The sequence below is a fragment of the Felis catus genome, chromosome D4, assembly GCF_018350175.1.
Source record: "Felis catus isolate Fca126 chromosome D4, F.catus_Fca126_mat1.0, whole genome shotgun sequence".
NCBI classification, from domain to species: domain Eukaryota; kingdom Metazoa; phylum Chordata; class Mammalia; order Carnivora; family Felidae; genus Felis; species Felis catus.
Window position 1 is genome coordinate 6,549,683 of NC_058380.1, and position 19,200 is coordinate 6,568,882.

Consider the following 19,200-nt stretch of genomic DNA (forward strand, 5'->3'; position numbering starts at 1 on the left):
TTAATGTTTATTTATTTTTGACAGAGAGAGACAGAGCAAGAGCAGGGGAGGGGCAAAGAGAGAGGGAGACACAGAATCTGAAGCAGGCTCCAGGCCCTGAGCTGTCAGCACAGAGCCCAACGCGGGGCTTGAACTCACAGACCGCGAGATCATGACCTGAACCAAAGTCGGACGCTCAACCGACTGAGCCACCCAGGCGCCCCAGAAAGCTTATCTATTTTATTGCTGCTTTATATGTATGCTACCAAAGCTGCGAAAGGCAACAGAGTGAAACGGTTCTAAACCCTGGCATTGGAGTCAGACTGCCTGTGTTCAAAATGCAGCACCTCTTCCTTCTACATGTGGGACTTGGAATTTATTGTATATTGCTAAACTTAAGTTTCCACACACTTAAAATGAGAAAAATAATAGTGCCTGCCTAAGAATTGTATGGATAAAATGAGATAATCAATGTAAGAGGATCCTAACTGTTCCCCAAGTGATACACAGATTTAATGCAATCCCTATCAAAATCCCAACATATGCGAAAATCTATTTTTTTTTTGCAGAAATAGAATAACCTAAAATTCATATGGAATTTCAAGGGACATCAAAAAGCCAAAATAATTTTGAAAAAGAACAACAAAGTTGGAAGTCTCACACTTCCTGGTTTCAAACTTACTACAGAAGCTACTGGTCATCAATACAGTATGGTACTGGCATCAGGGCAAATAGACTAAATGGAATAAAACAGAAATAAACTCTCACATATATGATCAAATGATTTTCAACAAGGGTGCCCCAAGATTACTCAGTGGGAAAGGACACTCTTCAACAAATGCTGCTGGGAAAACTGGAAATCTGTATGCAGAAAGATGAAGTCAGACCCTTACCTTACACCATGTGGAAAAATTAACTCAAACTGGATTGAAGACATAAATGTAAGAGCCAAAGCTATAAAACACTTAGAAGAAAACATAGGGAAAAAGTTTCCTGACACTGGGTTTGGCAATGATTTCATAGGTATGACACCAAAAGAAGAGATAAATTGGAATACAATGAAATTGAAAACTTGTGCTTCACAGGACACAATCAAGAGAGTAAAATGGCAACCCACAGAATGAGAAAAAGTACTTGCAAATTACAGATCTCATGAGGGGTTAATATCCAGAATATAAAAAGAACTCCTACAACTTAAAAAAGTTCAATTTTAAAACGAGCAAAGGACTTAAACAGACATTTCCCCAAAGAAGATGCACAAATGGCCAAAAAAGTGCACATTAAAAGATGCTCAACATCATCCATCATTAGTGAAATGCAAATCAAAACCACATTGCTGTAACACTTCAGACCACACCCTATGGCTACCAAACGAAACCAAACAAAAAGTGTAGTGTTTTTTTAATCAAAAATGAGTACTTTGACTTCTGGGTCAATTTCACAGCATACATACGATCTTTATTTGGCCTCGCTTCTTTCCTTTTCCCCTGTGGAAATTTCATTTTGGCTTTATATACAGTTACATGACATGGCTTTAATATCAAAAAGTACTTTCTTATTATCTCCGTGTATAACTAAGAAGCAAAACTGTTAATGCTGCATATGATCAAAATCTGCTATGTTAAATTAAGTTTTTAACAGGATTATTATATCTGATTGACTTATTGTGAGATGTAAAAGACAAGACAACAAAATGATACTCAGGGATTTATCTCCAACTGAAGAAGACCAAAGTTCTGTATCTGTTAAGGAAAATCTTTCAACTCAGGTTAAAATCACACGACTTTTTAGAAAGATCACATGCCAGCTAATTGTTAGTTCAGATACACTATTTGGAATATTTCTCCCTCATCTTCTCCACCATGAAATTTTAAAAGCACTGCATATGTTTATGTGCTGCATGTATCTTCTAAACTTAAAAAGAGTAAGACTTTTCATCTTCCAATACCAATATTCACCCTCTTAGAGGTGACAGCTCTTGAAAAAGCATGTTCTAAAGAGAAGCAGTATATGAAACCTTAACTCTCATACTAAATCCAGGCCCAAGATACCTTCTTATGGTTTCTTGCTATCTGAGATTGGGGCCACATCAAACTGGGTTCCCTGAAAACACCATGATTACGGATAATATCCTCAGAGCTTCAGCATCACTAAATTTTTTTTATCTCAGCTTTGTTTGAATGTTTATTTAACAGAGAATTCTAAGTTGATATACCATTGTGATTCATCTTCACATAAGGCTATCCAGGATTCCTTTGCCCATATCCATATTTTATTCTTTACTCTCAATACATGAGTGGGATTTAGGATTTTATCAAGTCACTTAAGAGGTGATGGCTTCACTACTACGACTATTAACATGAATTACTTGACGCAACTTGAAAGTTGTAGGTAGCTTGCAGTGTTAGTACTGATAAGTGAGTACATAGGTAGGGAGATCTGAAGTGATATACATGCTCACGCTCTGTGTCTCTCTGTCTCTCAGTAATAAATAAACGTTTAAAAAAATTAAAAAAAAAAAAAAAGAAATTTCTTCCTCTGTAATAGTAGTTTGGGAAAGACACGGGGCCTCTTTTAGGAATTACAATGGTATACTCAGAGTTTTGGAATCTAACATTCAATCCAAGTCCTTTAATTTTTTTTTTTTAATGTTTGCTTATTTTAGAGACAGACAGAGTGAGTGGGGGAGGGGCAGAGAGAGAGGCAGACACAGAATCCAGATCAGGCTCCAGGCTCTGAGCTGTCAGCACAGAGCCCGACACGGGGCTCAAACTCATGAGCCATGAGACCATGACCTAGCTGAAGTCGGATGCTCAATCAACTAAGCCACCCAGGCGCCCCAATCCAAGTCCTTTAATAAAAAGGCAGGATTCAGCTTCAGTTTTCCCTGTCAACAATACCTTTACTCATATTATCAGTAACTCCTACTCAACAAGTTGCAATGCACTTAACCAATAACAGAAAGGAAAAGAAGTGATACCAGCAGATTCATACTATCCTCAAAATTCCTGATTGAAACATGGATTTAAAACATTTTTTAAAGAGAGAGAGGCAGGGTGCCTGGGTGGCTTAGTCACTTAAGTGTCCGACTTCAGCTCAGGTCATGATCTCATGGTTTGTGGGTTCAAGCCCTGCATTGGGCTCTGTGCTGACAGCTCAGAGCCTGTAGCCTGCTTCGGATTCTGTGTCTCCCTCTCTCTCTGCCCCTCCCCTGCTCACACTCTGTCTCTCCCTCAGAAATAAATAAACATTTAAAAAAATTTTCTTTTAAAAGAGAGAGTCTGGGATAGTTTTCCTGGGTTTCTCCCATGTTTACAGGAGGTATACATGTTATTAAACTGTTGTTTTTCTCCTGTTAACCTTTTTTTTTTTTTAATAGTGGTGGGATCTCACCCAAGAACATAGAAAGGGAGAGGGAAATTCTTTTTCCTTCCCTACAGTTTAGTGACTCATGATGGGACATGCCCTCTGGAGCCTGCAGATAAGTATCCTGGAAAACTGGCAGAAGCTGTTAAAGGAAATGCTTCTTCTTATTTAAATACCTGCTTGCACCATGGAGGCCTGAGATTTCACCTGCGCCACCTCCTCCTGAAATGAGACCCAACTTTTTAACCAATCTAATCTATTCTCAAGACTGAGGAAAGCACTGCTGTTTGTAGCAGGCATCATGGCTTCAAGGTGCCGCCCAGGCCCTCAGGACTTGTGGTCCCAAGGGAGTCACCACAGTGTGCTTCGTGGCATCTGGAGGTGTTCCTACAGATGATGAGCAGGCTTCTAGGCTAGAGAGGGAGGTCATGATGGCTGCACAGAAGGCACTGGACCCATACAATATACTAGCCCCAAAGGCAGCTTCAGGCACCAAGGAACACCCTAATTTAGTCCCATCTATCACCAACAAGCATCTGTGAAGAGGACAACAGTGCCCTCATCTGGTTCTGGCTGCACAGAGGCAAAGCCCAGCAAATGCCCTGGCTGTGGAACCCCTTATAAGCACTAACTTATAGGTGTGTGCTGTGAACTTTTTTCTTTCCAATCAAGACTGGCCATTGCATTGACTCCTTCTCCCCCCGCCCCCGCCAAAAAAAGACTGAGACTAGTTCAGTGAAACTATAGAGCAATCTATCAATCAACTCAGCTTCTGGACTATAAAATGAATCTGAAATTTCAAAGGCAGACCCGAAAGGAAGCAGACTATGGCACCGCAAAATACGCTTCTTTGGCATAAGGATTATTTTGAGCTGATCATTTTTAAGAAACAGGATATACAGCAAAAGCTCTGGAAATCTAGTGAAAGCTCTTTTATATGGGAAATCTCCATTAGTAAGGGTATTTTCCTTACCAGAAAGACGAAGATGACTCTACTTCATAACAACCTTACTCCTGTTTAGCTGAAGAAGGTACTCAAGTGAGAGCCTGGCCTATTTGGGAAGTTACTCAGTTCTTTTGGGTATCTCACGTATACAGGAGGCATACATGTTATTAAACTTCTGGTTTTTTCCTGTTTTAAAAAAAAAAAGAAACGTTCTGGCAGGATTTCTAGGAAATAGTGACTGTTATTTTGTTCTTAAAGTGTTTTCTGAACAGTAGTCAGTAAGTGCAGTCATTTAACACAAACCACTTCCCATTCGGCATTTAGCTTTGGGCCACCAGCAGCTTGCAGATCAAGGGCTTGGACACCTTGGTTATGCAAATTAAAAGTGTTAGAGAGTTCAGTTATTTGTTCCTAAGAATCAAAATGAAGTCTTTGATTCCGTAAACAATCTTCCTTTTCTCTCCAACCAAACATTGAGGGGTCTTAAAAGTTACTAAGGACATAAAATAATAAACTTTGTTTTAATGTACTTAAAATTTGAGATAGCTATAAAGATTCACTGTTATAGCAACCTTCAACAAAACTATTATGCAGAGGAAGAAAGTATCATCTGTGTATTTCAAGTAGTCAAAAAAGAAAATTTCAAGTACATATTTTCACAACTGAGTGCCTTAAGGATTAGATTTATCTTTCTCATTTTATTTTCTTTACTACAATTTCCTTAATCTCTAATATTTTTAATTCTAGTGAATAAATTCTGACTCACAATATTATACATGCTACTGGAAAATTCACATTCAGAGATTCATATACACTCCAAGCATTTAAAAGAACCTAAGCCTTTTCATTAAAAATACTATCCACCTAATTATCTTTTGTGTGTGAAAAGCATCTAAACATTTTCATCTGTGTATACAGCTGTACTTGAAAGGGCCATTGACCAAAAAATGTTTCTACTGTATACTTTTCATTTGTCTTTCTAGCACTTGTTCTGATGATGTCTTCTCACGTGTGCTGACGATCTGCATTCTCACCTGCCTGCTGTCTCGGTAATATCCTGCTATATAGCATCTTTACCTTGTGACCTCGCTCTGTTTACTGTTATTTACCAAGAGTCATATCTAAAAGCTATGCTTCTGTTCACATTGCTCAAAACCGACCTGCTTGACCCCAGTAAATAGCATCTATCGGCGTGCTTCCTAGGCAAGTATTAAAATTAAAACCATTAACGCAATCTAAGAATATGGATAACTGGAACAGGCCCTCTTAAAGCTCTTCTAATGCTTATTTTATGAACCTGCTATAGTTACATTAAAAAAACAGGATGTTAAGCAATCTGTCCTGCAAAGAAAGGACTTATGATGGAATAATGATCATTAACAACTTTTAAAACCATATTAATAAAGACTGGTGTTTCAGTTAGAAATAAGGCATTTCCTTATAGATTTGGAAGACTGAAAAAGAACAGTATTCTAGGGCCTGCACCACCCAAGCAATCCCATATGGCATAAATACAATAGAAATTAACTTCTTAACCTAAAAAATAATACACAGTAATAAAGTAAAACAAAATTGATAAATCACAAAATTAGGTAATTTAATATTTAGGCTATAATGTGCATTTTACTAAAAATTTGATTCATATGAAGAGTTAAAGGCTATATGATATGCATATTACATAAATTTGATTAATATGAAAGTTTTAAAATTCTCTTCTCTGTCATTCTGAAATCTCTCTGAATGTTACTGTCAGCATCATAAAACACTTAGTGCTAGTTATCTTGAAATTAAGTACAACCAACCCAAATCTGGGAGTAAACGCCAAGTATTTTCTCAGATCCGTACTGTGATATTTTTCTCAAATAGAATGAAGCATGTCACATATAACCCACCCTTTTGTTTGGCTAATCCTGCTGACTTATACTTACTGTTATTACTTATTCTAATACAGAAAACCCAAAGGTCTGTAATAAGTGGTACTGAAACATTAGAAAAACTTTCATTGGAAATAATTTAAATACCAGAACTGGAGTGGATACAGAAATGGTCATAAAGAGCACAGAGTAGTTGATAGCAGTCTTAGGAAGTGCTTCTTAAAAAATTGAAAGATATGTTTACTATGATGAAAGGCTTTCTCTGCATATCCCTAAATCAGGGTGTGCGCCCCACTTCCTTGGTTAGGTGACAATACAAAAGAAAATAACTTCGGAATATTTATTACGTCGGTATTTCAGTTTTGTAGAAACATGCTAAACGCACGATGAAGAAAATAACACAGTCTCAATAAAGTGACCACGTAATGCCACCCCATGGAGAATGGCTCCCCAGGTATAGAACTGTAGGTGTAGGTATTTCCTTATGTCTACTCCATAATAAAACTATTTAAATAAAATTTAAACATCAGAAGTTATAGTTGTGATAAAAATTTCACTTGACTTTGAAGCAGAAGTCTTGAGTCATGAGAAAGCACTCTTTCACAGCAAGTTATAGTATTATGGCAGCATATACATAGGTGACGTGAAACAATCACTATTTCCCAAAGTAAGGAGCCATGGACACATCGAATGATTTATATAAAGACTACATAACTTAATATACTGCAATATTTACAGAATTGTAGAAATCTAAGAAAACCTTTATCCTAATTTCTTAAGAATATTCATTTGAAGAAACATTTTGGCATTAATTGGTACGATAATTACTTACCTATTTCTTGTGCAGAACCAACTGAACAGGTGCAGGTTAATTTCTCTTTATGTATAACCAGAATAAAAATTTAAACACTGCAAATCCTCAGTGAATAATAATTCTCTTGCAAACTCAGAATTTTATAATAAGGTAGTCATCCCACTCTAAAAAGTTCAGAATGTTTATATGGGATTACTCTCCCTAAAACTAAAAAAAGTGAAACATTAAGAAAGAAAAATTTAAAACAATCTAGTTAATACCTTTGTTTCTAAAAACAAACAAAATGTTATAAACCTTTAAAAATCCACTTTTCAGCACTTAAGTTTCCGAAATCAAGCATATTATACGATGTGCTACTTGTGACTTGTAAAGTAGCAGCATGGGGGATCTCTTAATTGCATTATGTACACAGGTCCTTGAGGAGTCTACAAATAAAAATCATATTCAACTTTCATCACGATATCAGAAATCTTTTAAAATCTAATATACTATCATTTTAGATGTTTTCTGCATTTGGTTACCACTAAAATGCTTTAAAGATCATGTAAAAAGCATTTCTTCCCTTTTCTTCCTTCCCACCAAAAAATTTCAAACTTTATGTATGAGGCATTTTCTTATATAATTTGCATTTCAAAGCCAGCTCCAAAAAATAGATAATCCAAAGCCTTAAGTACAAGTTTAAAAAAAAATAGCGTATACCACTGAAAATGAAGAAACTATTTTCTTTTTAACTGAAATACTAAGTATTTTAAACTTTGTATAAATAACACACACAGACTGCCCCTCTACCATACCACACTCCTTAGGTACAGCGTCTAAAGAGGAGTAGCGCTAAAACAAAGGACGACAACAACCAACACTTACATGTATACTCTCATTCTTCTTAGACACATACATTATGAATTTTCTACTGGCATTCTTGAATAAAGTTAACAAGCATACTTTTTCACCAATTTATTCTCATTTCTCCCTTGTATATAAGAATCTCTAACAAAAGGAAATGTCTTCAAGGATTTCTGAAATCCCTAAAATATTCTTTAGCAAAAAAAAAAAAAAAAAAAAAAAAAAAAAAAAAAAAAATCCTAACCTATCAGGCATCTCAATAAGCATATACATTTAAAAAACAATCTATTTTATGGCTTATGCTTCACTTTAATGCATGACCAAAGTCCCAGGGATTGAAGAATCTTATTAGCAGCCAAGAGCTAAATGGATGACAATATTCCTCACATTGTAATCTCAAAATTTTTAAAGAAAACTATTCACTATAGTCTTAGAAAAACTTGGAGATAATTCTATTTTAAAAACATACTTACCACAAACAAATACAAGGGAGACAAATAAGAAAATAGATTGTGTTGTATCTTTGTAAACTTGTTCCATTTCAAAATGTATTCTTTAGGGTCGGGGAAATTTCCTATACAAGTGAAACTAAATATTTGTTCCCTTTGCTTTGAAAAATATTTACAGTACATAGAACTACAAGCTAAAAGTGTACATCTGCTTATATTGCGGGCCAGTGATATAAATGAACAAGAACACAAGGTGCTTATTCAATTATCTGAGCATTATAATTTGTATAGTGATGTTATTGTAGGTCAACTATGGAAAAATTAGAAAACATTAATGAACACCAGCCCTTGTGTAAAACACCACACAAGATGCCAAGGTATTATACATTCACTGTGGTAAAAACTGTACATATGTATTCTGTGCATCTTCAGCATTGCAAAATTTACATTACAATTTTTTCATCTTTCAAAATTCTGAGTTCAAAAAAGTCTATTTTTTTCTTTTGCCAGAGAAAAGTGATGTTAACTGATTGATTGGGTCTGTGAAACTGCTTATAAAATTCTTTGCTAAGGTCTTTTCATCAATGTCTTTTACTGATGTCCTCGTGAAGAAAAACTAAATTTTGCAAGTTTTGAACGATATTTCCACATCTTTGCTGGCTAGCATCATGATGTACATAATAATTGTATATGTAATAATAGTCCACAGTAATGTGAAATACAAAACTTTGTTCTGTTAAGTCTATTTTGGTCTCAGAGCGAAGTTCATTTCTTTCATCCAGCCATGTTGTCCCTTATTTGATCAACTCGAAGAGCTAGGTCTCTAAAAGAGGGGCGCTGATTTACATTATTGTTCCAGCATTCAGTCATAATCAAATAAATCTATAAAAGAGAAAATAAACCAAAATTATAATGAACACAAGGTGCCATCTTTTAATTGATGAAGACATGAACGGAGAACTAACTTAATTTTCCTATGTAGGCTTATGTCATGGCTATGCCTAGATCCACAGTCATATGATTATCCAAAAGCTTAGCAAATTAAAGGTCATCAAGTGACGTGAAATCCTTGTGAAAAGGGAATGAAAACATCTGATGAATGTGGATAAAAAATGTTTTGTGGGGGGCATCTGGGTGGCTCAGTCAGTTAAGCATCCAACTCTTGATTTTGGTGTGGGTTATGATCCCGGGGTGTGGGACTGAGGCTGACTTCAGGCTCCAGGCTGAGTGCAGCCTGCTTAAGATTCCCTCTCCCTCTCCCCCTCCGCCTCTTGAAAACACGGGCTCTTCTCTCTCTCAAAAAAAAATGTTTGTTTTTTTTTTGTTACCTCATCTGGGCATCCATCTGGTCTTGGTAATCTTCCATTATTCTTTAGGAGTTCTATCAAATGAAACACAATCATCTGTCCTTGTTTGTCATTGCCAATCATACGCATAAATTCCTGCAATATAAATCCACTTTTCAATAAATTTTTTTTTTTGGTATATTTAATTTGAACCAGAATTCTTTCTCAACTTCTAGTAAATGTGAAAAATTCTGTATATGTATGTTTTCCTATATGCTTGAAACCTTTTAAAAACAGACTATTTTGAAGATCAAACCTTCCTTTTAGTCATATTTCAGAAAAGACAGTGCCATTTCCATAACTATAATATATTTGACACAAATTCCCTGAGAAGAGCCCAAAAGAAGTGAACTAAAAGATGTTTACTTTGGTTTTTTGATAGTTGTCTTAACACATCATATTATATTTCAGCTGAAATAAAATTTAGATTGTAAAAGAGAACATAATAAAAAGAACACAGAATGAATATTTAAGCATAAATGCAATGGAGATAAAATGCTCGTATGTACAAAATTCCTAAAATTAAAGTCTGAACTATGAGCTAGAGAAACATTTACAACAAACGCATCACTTATTTAAATACAGAGAATTCTTACAAGCTGGTAAGAAAAATTACTAACATAATAAAGGGCAAAAGCACATGAGATAATGCACACACACATACACTGATTTCAAATACCCAAAAACTATGTACTCAATCACACTAATGGGAGAAATGCAAATTAAAATCAAATAACTATAACTTCTATCAATTTGACAAAACTGCATAAAACACTAGCAAATGATAAAATGTATGCTCTTATGCACTGTTATTCGGAGTACAATCTGGTATAGCTTTTCTGAAAAACATTTCAAAATAATCAAAAACGTTTGAAAGAGTTCCTAATCTTTTACTTATAATTACACTTTTATTCTAAGGTGATAAGAGATAAATATTTATATATGACAATGTTCACTATGTTCATTGAAGTATTACTTAAAAGACTGAAAAATGGAAAAGAACTGAAAAATGGAAAAATGGAAAAATGGAAAGGAAGTATAGCATGGATATTTACTTGTATTAGTAAATATTTACCACAAATACAATTTCGAACTTTTGGATAGCATTTTATTGTAAGGATATAGTTTCTGATATTTTCCTTTTTTAATTATCCTTTCTTAAAAAAATATAGAATAGACAGAGAAAACTATTTTTAAACGTTTAACTTTTTCAATAACTTCTGGAATGAATCAATTAATTAGGTTTACTAAAAACATTTTGAAAATGCAAGTTAATTTAATGAACAAGTTTAGGGTTATTTTGTTGGATGTTGTCTTCAAATCACCAATAAGAGGGTATAAAATGAGTCCTAAGCTTCCTATTATTCTCTGGGAGAAGCTTTTCCCATGTTAAAAAAAGCCGACGGTAAATAAAAAGCACACTGACCGCTGGTGGACTTTTACTCTTCTCGATGTATGTGAAAAGTTCATACAGAACCACTCCAAAGCTCCAAACATCTGAAGCCACAGAAAACTTGCTCTCTGTCAGTGATTCTGGAGCATACCTATAATGTATGGAAAGCATTTGTAAGATGGTTTCTTGAATTATAATAGCACTGTATGGTGACAGATGGTAGCTATACTTGTGAGCACAGTGTCACACAGACTTGTCGAATCACTACGCTGTACGACGAATGTAATGAACTAGACTTCATTAAAGAAAAAAAAAATTATGTGATATGCCAACTCTTAATTTAACCTGAAAATCGTTGGATTAAAAAGGGTATAAAGAAAAGTTAACATAAGTAGGTCTAAAGCTGCCATCCTCAAAAACGCTCGCTTGCAAGGTTGACAAGTGACTGGCGCCTGGGAACTAGATTTCTGAAGGGCTGCCACAGCTCCTAAATGGCAAGGGAGGCTCACTGTGCCTGAAATGTTTCTGCAAACAATATGGTTTACAATGAACACCTGTCTTCCTTCTGGCAGTCTGGAATTGTGGTACATGCCAGGCAGAGATTTTGTTGGTGGAATTACATGTGTCCCGTGTGACTTTTCTGGGACAGGACCCTTGAAAGTTTGTGTTTTCCTCCAGGTGTTGCCTCAGATGGCTTTTCCCTTCACTGATTTTACTTTATAGCTGTTCTCTGAAACGCATCACAGCCATGAATATGACTGTATGCTGAGTCCTAGGAGTCCTCCTAGTGAATCATCAAGCCTGCGGATGGTCTTGGGAAACTGCCAAACAAAGACAACTAAGTACCTTCCTGGAACTCTAAAGTATCTGCAAAGTACCTTCCAGGTACTGAAATTTAAAAAAAAAATAAAATAAGCTGCTCTTTGCAAGCTAAAACTTGAAATGAATCGAGATAAGATTCTAACTGGAAAAAAAAAAAAAAGGCCCTAAACTGGAACAAGACTAAAAGCTATTAATATAAGCACCTGTTAATCAGAAGGGGGTAGGGAGGAGTGCCTGGGTGGCACAGTCAGTTGAACATCCAGCTTCTGCTCTGGTCATGATAAGATCAGATCATGATCTCACGGTTCCTGAGATTGAGCCCTGCATCAGGCTCTCTGCTCTTGGCACAGAGCCCGCTTTGGATCCTCTGTCTCCTTCTCTCCCCCTCTCCCCTGCTCACGCTCTCTCTCTCTCTCTCAAAATAAATAAACTTAAAAAAGTGGTGGGAGAAGGAAGCAAAGTCACTGGGGAAAACAGTGTCATTGTCCACTCAAGTCTCAACACTATCCAAGTATTTGGGCTAATGGAATGTGAATATCATGGTTCCATTGTTAAGTTATCCTTATTATAGAAGATAGTGACAAAGATCTGTTTTAGACTGGTGAGATTAACTATATGAATTATGCAAATTTAATACCTCCTTCAAAATCCGATTTAAGCTTCCTCACTTCCACAGATCCTTCTCTGACTACTCAAGGTCTTAATGAGCTCATGTTACTCAGTTTCTATAGTATTTATTGTCGATACTATAGAATTAACCATGCTTTTTATATATATATTAAGTTTTAAAAAAATTCTTATCTTTAAATGTATGTTAGTTTTATCCCACAAATGGAATAAAACATTCTTGAAGACATTCTATTTCCCCAACATTTGCGAAACAGTCTCTTCCTTGGTTTCATGAAAGCACTGTCTACAATTTCCTCCCTCCTCTCCAAGGCTGTTTTCCTCTCTCCCATCACTTACGTAAGGATAAATACAAATCACAAAGGAAAAAAAATCAATTCTCCCTGTGGAAAATGAGGGAAAAGACTCTTTCTCCTCTTAGAGCATTTACTTTAGAAAATTTCTCATTGTAAATTCTTTGTGTCTTTTGAAATATAGGTAATTTTTTTTTTTTTAAAGCTTTTGCTTAAAAGCCTCTTGCCAGCTGTATGATCCAAAAATGTTTCTCAAGAACCTGGGAACCACCTCTCCGGAACGTAATCATCAAAGAAATAGCACCCAACCTCCCAGTTTTTGTGGGACAGTAAGAGTTTAACTTCCGGCAGGTGCCTCCTTCCAAGTTGCAAAACTATCTCCTCCCATAAAAATATGAGAAGTCTATCTGTCCTGTGGGTGATGACAATTAGTTAACACAGACAGTCACTTAAGATAAACTATGTGTGATGTCAAGTTCTCTTACTTGAGGACTAGCTATTGTTTATCTTGACAACATGTACGTAATGGGTTGAATCTGCTCGGCCACAGAAGGAGGTGAGATTTCTTTCTTGTCTTTACAGTCTCTTAGCAGATCACTTGTGTGATGCACATGACGCTCAGGGTTAAAGCTTATTCAGTAATAAAACTTCTTTCTTTTCTATCTTTGTGCAGAGGTTTACTGAATTGGGAGGAGATTTCATTTCTAATTATATTTCCCCAACACTTTCCTTCTCCATTTTCTAAGTTAGGGTTTCCCAAGGTTCTATCATCAAACCTTTTTGTCAAAACTTTCCATTAGAAATATTCATCCACCTATATACTAATGTCTCCTAAATTTATAACCATATTTTTGAACTTTCTTTTGTGTTTCGACTTACTGAACATTTCCATATTAAATAAGATTCTTTAGGCAAAGAGAACTCCATTCCCACTTTTCCAAAACCTGCTGGTTATTTTACGTTCCTTATGCATTGAATGCCATCAACAATCTAGCTTACTTCCCAGGTGGAAATCTTAAGATTTTTTTTTTTCTTTTGATTTGAGAGCGAGAAAGAGAATGCACTCATATGAATGGGGGAGAGGGGCAGGGGGAGAGTGAAAGAATTTTTTTTTAATGTTTACTTATTCTGAGAGAGAGAGAGAGGGGGGGGGGAGAGGGGGAGAGGGGCAGGGGGAGAGTGAAAGAATTTTTTTTTAATGTTTACTTATTCTGAGAGAGAGAGAGAGAGAGAGAGAGAGAGAGAGAGACCAAGCAGGGGAGGGGCAAAGAGAGAGGGAGAAAGAGAATCCCAAGTAGGCTCTAAGCTGTCAACACAGAGCACAATGCACAGTTCAATCTCATGACCATGAGATCACAACCCGAGCCAATGTTAAGAGACGCTTAACGGACTGAGCCATCCAGGCACACCCCAGGAGAAAGAGAGAATCTTAAGCATGCTCCAGCTCAGCGTGGATCCTCCATGAATCCAAAAGCCTGCTTCAACAGAAAAATATTCTAGCAGGAGCATTTTTCCTTTATTTTTTTTAAATTTTTAATGTTTATTTATTTTTGAGAGAGACAGACAGAGAGACAGAAGTGAGCAAGGTAGGGGCACAGAGAGAGAAACAGAACCTAAAGTAGGCTCCAGGCCCTGAGCTGTCAGCACAGAGCCTGATGCGGGGCTCAAACTCACAAACCGTGAGATCATGACCCGAGCAGAAGTCGGATGCTTAACCGACTGAGCCATACAGGTGCCCCTCCTTCAGTTCTTAACACCAACACTTAGGACAAGCTAAAATTTGTTGTTAGCTTAAAACAAAGAGCACTTTTGAATAACAAAAGCAATGTAGATAGCAAGATTACATGAAATTATAACTGTTTAAAAGATATGATGGCTATATCTCATGTATAAAAACTGTATGAGTTCTCTTTAATACTTCAGATTTAGTGTTCATTACTCAATAAATTAGTTAAAACCTATTTTATCAACTCATACATCTGAAATATTTATACAAAATTTAGCCTCATTTCATTATATAAAACATTTAACACTTGCTAATATAAAAATAAAACTATTCCAACGGCCTAATTAGTTTTTGGCAGTATATAGCTTTCCATTCCATTAAATACACAGGAAAATTTTGATCATGATAAAAATGATGTTATTTCTGATTTTTACACTAACTTATTTAATGTTTCTCCAAAGTCAAACATCAGTTTGATACATACGTCTCCCCAACACAATTACTAAAGGAATAATAAACATTTTGCCGTATACATTACTTCATACATTCTAATCTTAGCTACATTTTATTCTGTATTATTTATTGCAAACTAAGTAATAAGAAAGGACTTATCTTATTTTCATAACAGTATAAGGTTAATTACACAAGATATGTATCATCTTAAGCTTATCTTGGCTGCCCTTGTGATTTATTTTTCCAGACATGCAGGGAGAAATAGAGGGCCCAAAGCTTACATAATTTGGGACCTTTCTTTATAACAAAAAATACAAAATTAAGTATGAAACTGAATATTTAAAATTAGAAAAGAAGGAATTTTGAAAGGAAGGTGCTCTGGTGAATATGCTTTATTATAAACATGCCTCCACACGTGTCCTGCAATTTATTTTTTTAAATAATATTTCACAGTTTTTTCTTTTTAATGTTTTATTTTATTTTTGAGAGAAGACAGAGCCAGAATGCGAAGCAGGATCCAGGCTCTGAACTGTCAGCACACAGCCTGACGTGGGGCTCGAACTCACGAGCTATGAGATCATGACCTGAGCTGAAGTCGGATGCTCAACAGACTAAGCCACCCAGGAGCCCCTAATATTTCACAGTTTTAACACACTTACTTCTAGAGTTGAACAATAAAGTCAGATTTTTAAAAAACTTTTAGTATACTTCCCAGAAATTGAGAAAAGGAATGACTTTAATGATTTCACTTTTGAAAATCAAGTGGTTTAATTCTTTACTTTCAATAAAATTCAAAAAAAGAATGGATTTAATGAAGTTGCCAGGTAAGAGATAAATTTTAATGGTACTTCATTGTATACTTTTTTGCTCCTTGTCTCAGAAAGAGTCACAGAAACGAATATTGCTATAACAAAACTCTTCCCATTCCTATATACTTATTTACACAACTTTTCTCAGTGTTCACATCTACAAAAAGGCAAAATAAACAGAATTTAAACTGAATCTGGTCCCATGATAGAAATTAATATTCATACAGGGATATATGAACTAATCGGAGGGGAAAATAGCTCCATTTATCTTATTAAGAAATACCTCCAGGGGCACCTGGGGCGCTCAGTCGGTTAAGCGTCTGACTTCAGCTCAGGACAGTTCCTGAGTTCAAGCTCCACATAGGGCTCTGTGCTGACAGCTTTCGGAGCCTGGAGCTTGCTTGGGACTCTCTGTCTCCCTCTCTCTCTGCCCCTCCCTCGCTCGTGCTCGCTTGCTCTCTCTCTCTCTCTCTCTCTCTCTCTCTCTCTCAAAAATATACATAAAAAAAAGAAATGCTTCCAATAAAAAACTTTAAACAATTATCCAATTTGTAATTTATTTATATTGCATTGGAACGCTGTATCCTGATAATAACTTCAATGATAACCCAACCCAGAAGAAAAATGTGAATACTTCTGAGTTTTGTGGTCACAGGAAATTTAAAAGTTAATTTCAGTTTACAGTAGCTCCCCCCCTCATCCACAGTTTTGCTTTCTTGGGTCTCAGTAACTAGTGGTTAACCACAGCCCAGATGCAGATGATCCTAACACCACGTCACAAGGCTTACGCCATCCACCTCACTTCATCTCATCATACAGGCACTTTATAACTCACAAAGAAAGGTGAGTTCAGTACAAAAAGATACTTTGAGAGAAAACAAGAGAGAACAATTTCACATAACTTTATATTGTTATAATTATTCTACATTATTAGTTGAAACAATGAGAGTGAAAACACAAATAACCTCTTAGTGTTATTATGAAAATACTTTTGACTTCCTGGACCCCCTAAAACGAGAACCTGGTGTCCCCACACTTTGAGAATTTCTGTTCTCCACCAAAAGTAGATCTCTCTTCCTAAAATATGAATCTCAACATGATATTCCCTTGGATGAGGAAGAATATAATTTCCTACCTACACACGGTCTACTGAATGAGGCTTGAACTCATCAACACGGCATACCAGGCTCAATCCCTTTCCGGCCGCCATCACTCCCCGTTTGCTCTGGGACTGTGCCACTCACTTCCAAGTCCCTGCCCCTCTAGTTCTGGTCTTCCTCCTCAGGGAACACCTTTGCTCTTCTCTACCTGGTAAACTATTAATCAATAATTGAAATGTCACTTCCTGGTTGTAGTTTTCTCTGATTAATTTAAACCCTCACGGGAAATATCCACATTCTTATGTTTTCCCATTATATTCTTCATTATTGCACTTACGATATAATGATTGCAATGACTGGCCACACTGCAATGACTGACCACACATTTGATTTTTTTTTTTTTTTTTTTATCTTATCTATGAGCTCTGAAAGGGAAGGGATAATACGTAGTGGACCTGTCGGCTGAATATGCCTGCCACATCAAACATTTCCTTTTTAGTTCGGTTTTCTTAGTAACCAGGCACAGTTGTTTGTTGTTGTTGTTGTTGTTGTTGCTTTTCTGATGCTGACCCTATCTTCATATCCCAAGCTCCTTGTATGGTGTTTGGAACAGTAGAAACTTAATAAATGTTTATCAGATTGTATTTATTAAGTATGCCCAAACTGCTTAAAATCCATATAACTAATCTTTATGGATTTCTAGTTAATTCCATTTAACTTCTTTAATTTCTCATCCTGGAAAAAAAGAATTAAATTCATGTATCAATGGACATGTCCAAAGCAGATAAGTATAGATGAGTCTTATTTTCTAGTTTCCTTATACTCTAAAAATAATTAGATGATGATATCACCAGGATATTCCTTAAAACTGTTATTATTATGAAAAATTTCAAACATACACAAATAGAGAACAATAGACATTCATTTCCTGCCTTGTTTTATTAGCCACCCCCCCATCTCTACCCCATTGAATTGATATGAAGTGAATTATGGACATGAGAGTATTTCAGTCATAATTATTTCAGTATGCATTTCTAAAAGATAAGGGCTTTTCTTTAAAATACTCACAATGTCATTAAATATTACTCTTCTGTATAGTAAGATTTTATTTTAATACCAGTTAATTAACTTACAGAGTAATACTAGTTTCAAGTGTAAAATATGGTGACTCAACATTTATATATAACACCCACTGCTCATCACAAGTGCACTCCTTAATCCCCATCACCCATTTAACAACCCCCACATCCCCCTCTGATAACCATTTGTGTGTTCTCTGTATATAAGAATATGTTTCTTGGTTTGTCTCTTTTTTTTCTCCCTTTGTTCATTTGTTTTGTTTCTCAAATTTCACATGAATGAAATCATATGGTATATGTTTTTCTCTGAGTTATTTACTTAGCATAATAATCTCTAGCTCCATCCACGTCTTGCAAACGGCAAGATTTCATTGATTTTATGGCTGATACTCCATTGTACATATATAATATATACCACATCCTTTTTTATGCACATTAATTTTATTTCCAATGACACTGGGGTGTATAAAGTGAAATGTGAAGTCTCTCCTAATCACATTCCTCAGCAGTAATCAGTATTTCTAGTTTCCATTCTTTTTTTTTTTTTTCTTTAGAAAGAGAGAGTGTGCCAGCAGAGGAGAGGCAGAGAGAGAGAGAGGATCTCAAGTAGGTTCCACACTCAGCAATAATTCATTTGTTCTAAATCACTTGTGTTTTCTTACCTAATTTCCTTCCAGACTAACAATTTGTAATAGCTGAGGTAAGTTGTAAAATTTACAGATACAAAATAAATGAAGATAACTAACAGATATGGATGGGCAATGAACTTAGCAGTAGCTAACTAACTAATCTATATATTTCTAATAAGTCTGATGAATCTCAAATTTTCATAAATGGACAGTTTTAGTGTTTATATTAGTAATTCTAACTTGCAAGTCAGAAACCCAAAATGTAAATAAAACATAAAAATGCAAATAAAACCAAAACAAAACCCATCCCTTAACAGAAACATCCGATTTAAACAACATAATCTTAATAGTATTATTTTAGCAGATAAATAAACCAGAATTAAAGTCTATTTAGATTTTATCACAAATCAAAACATTTAAATACATTTTCAGCGATTCATCCCTATAAAACAAAATGCACCATTAATGAACTAAGACATAAAAAAAGACCTTGCATCGAGGCACAAATCAATAAAAACAACAATGTACTCCACATAAAAAATCAGGTTTGTATGCTCCTCACAATTCACAATTTTAAGTGAAGATCAAAAATTACCTTTAGCTTTGGGGCACCTAGGTGACTCAGTCGGATAAGCATCTGACTCTTGGTCTC

General features: G+C 35.6%; 1 protein-coding gene across 8 annotated transcripts in view; it reads right to left on the reverse strand.

The window, feature by feature from the left end:
* Positions 1 to 6,491: 6,491 nt before the first annotated feature.
* JAK2 (Janus kinase 2) overlaps positions 6,492 to 19,200 on the reverse strand; it is a 118,642-nt gene continuing 105,933 nt past the window's right edge. For 7 of the 8 annotated variants that reach the window (XM_045043877.1, XM_045043879.1, XM_023243278.2 and 4 more), the window contains 3 exons: positions 11,044 to 11,161; positions 9,600 to 9,713; positions 6,492 to 9,153 (listed from right to left, as the gene is read on the reverse strand). In XM_045043877.1, coding sequence (XP_044899812.1) covers positions 9,046 to 9,153; positions 9,600 to 9,713; positions 11,044 to 11,161 — 340 coding nt within the window. In that variant the 3' untranslated portion in view covers positions 6,492 to 9,045. Of the gene's footprint in view, positions 9,154 to 9,599; positions 9,714 to 11,043; positions 11,162 to 17,464; positions 17,576 to 19,200 lie in introns of those variants that run through there. The other variant, XM_019815714.3, reaches the window with a different exon arrangement.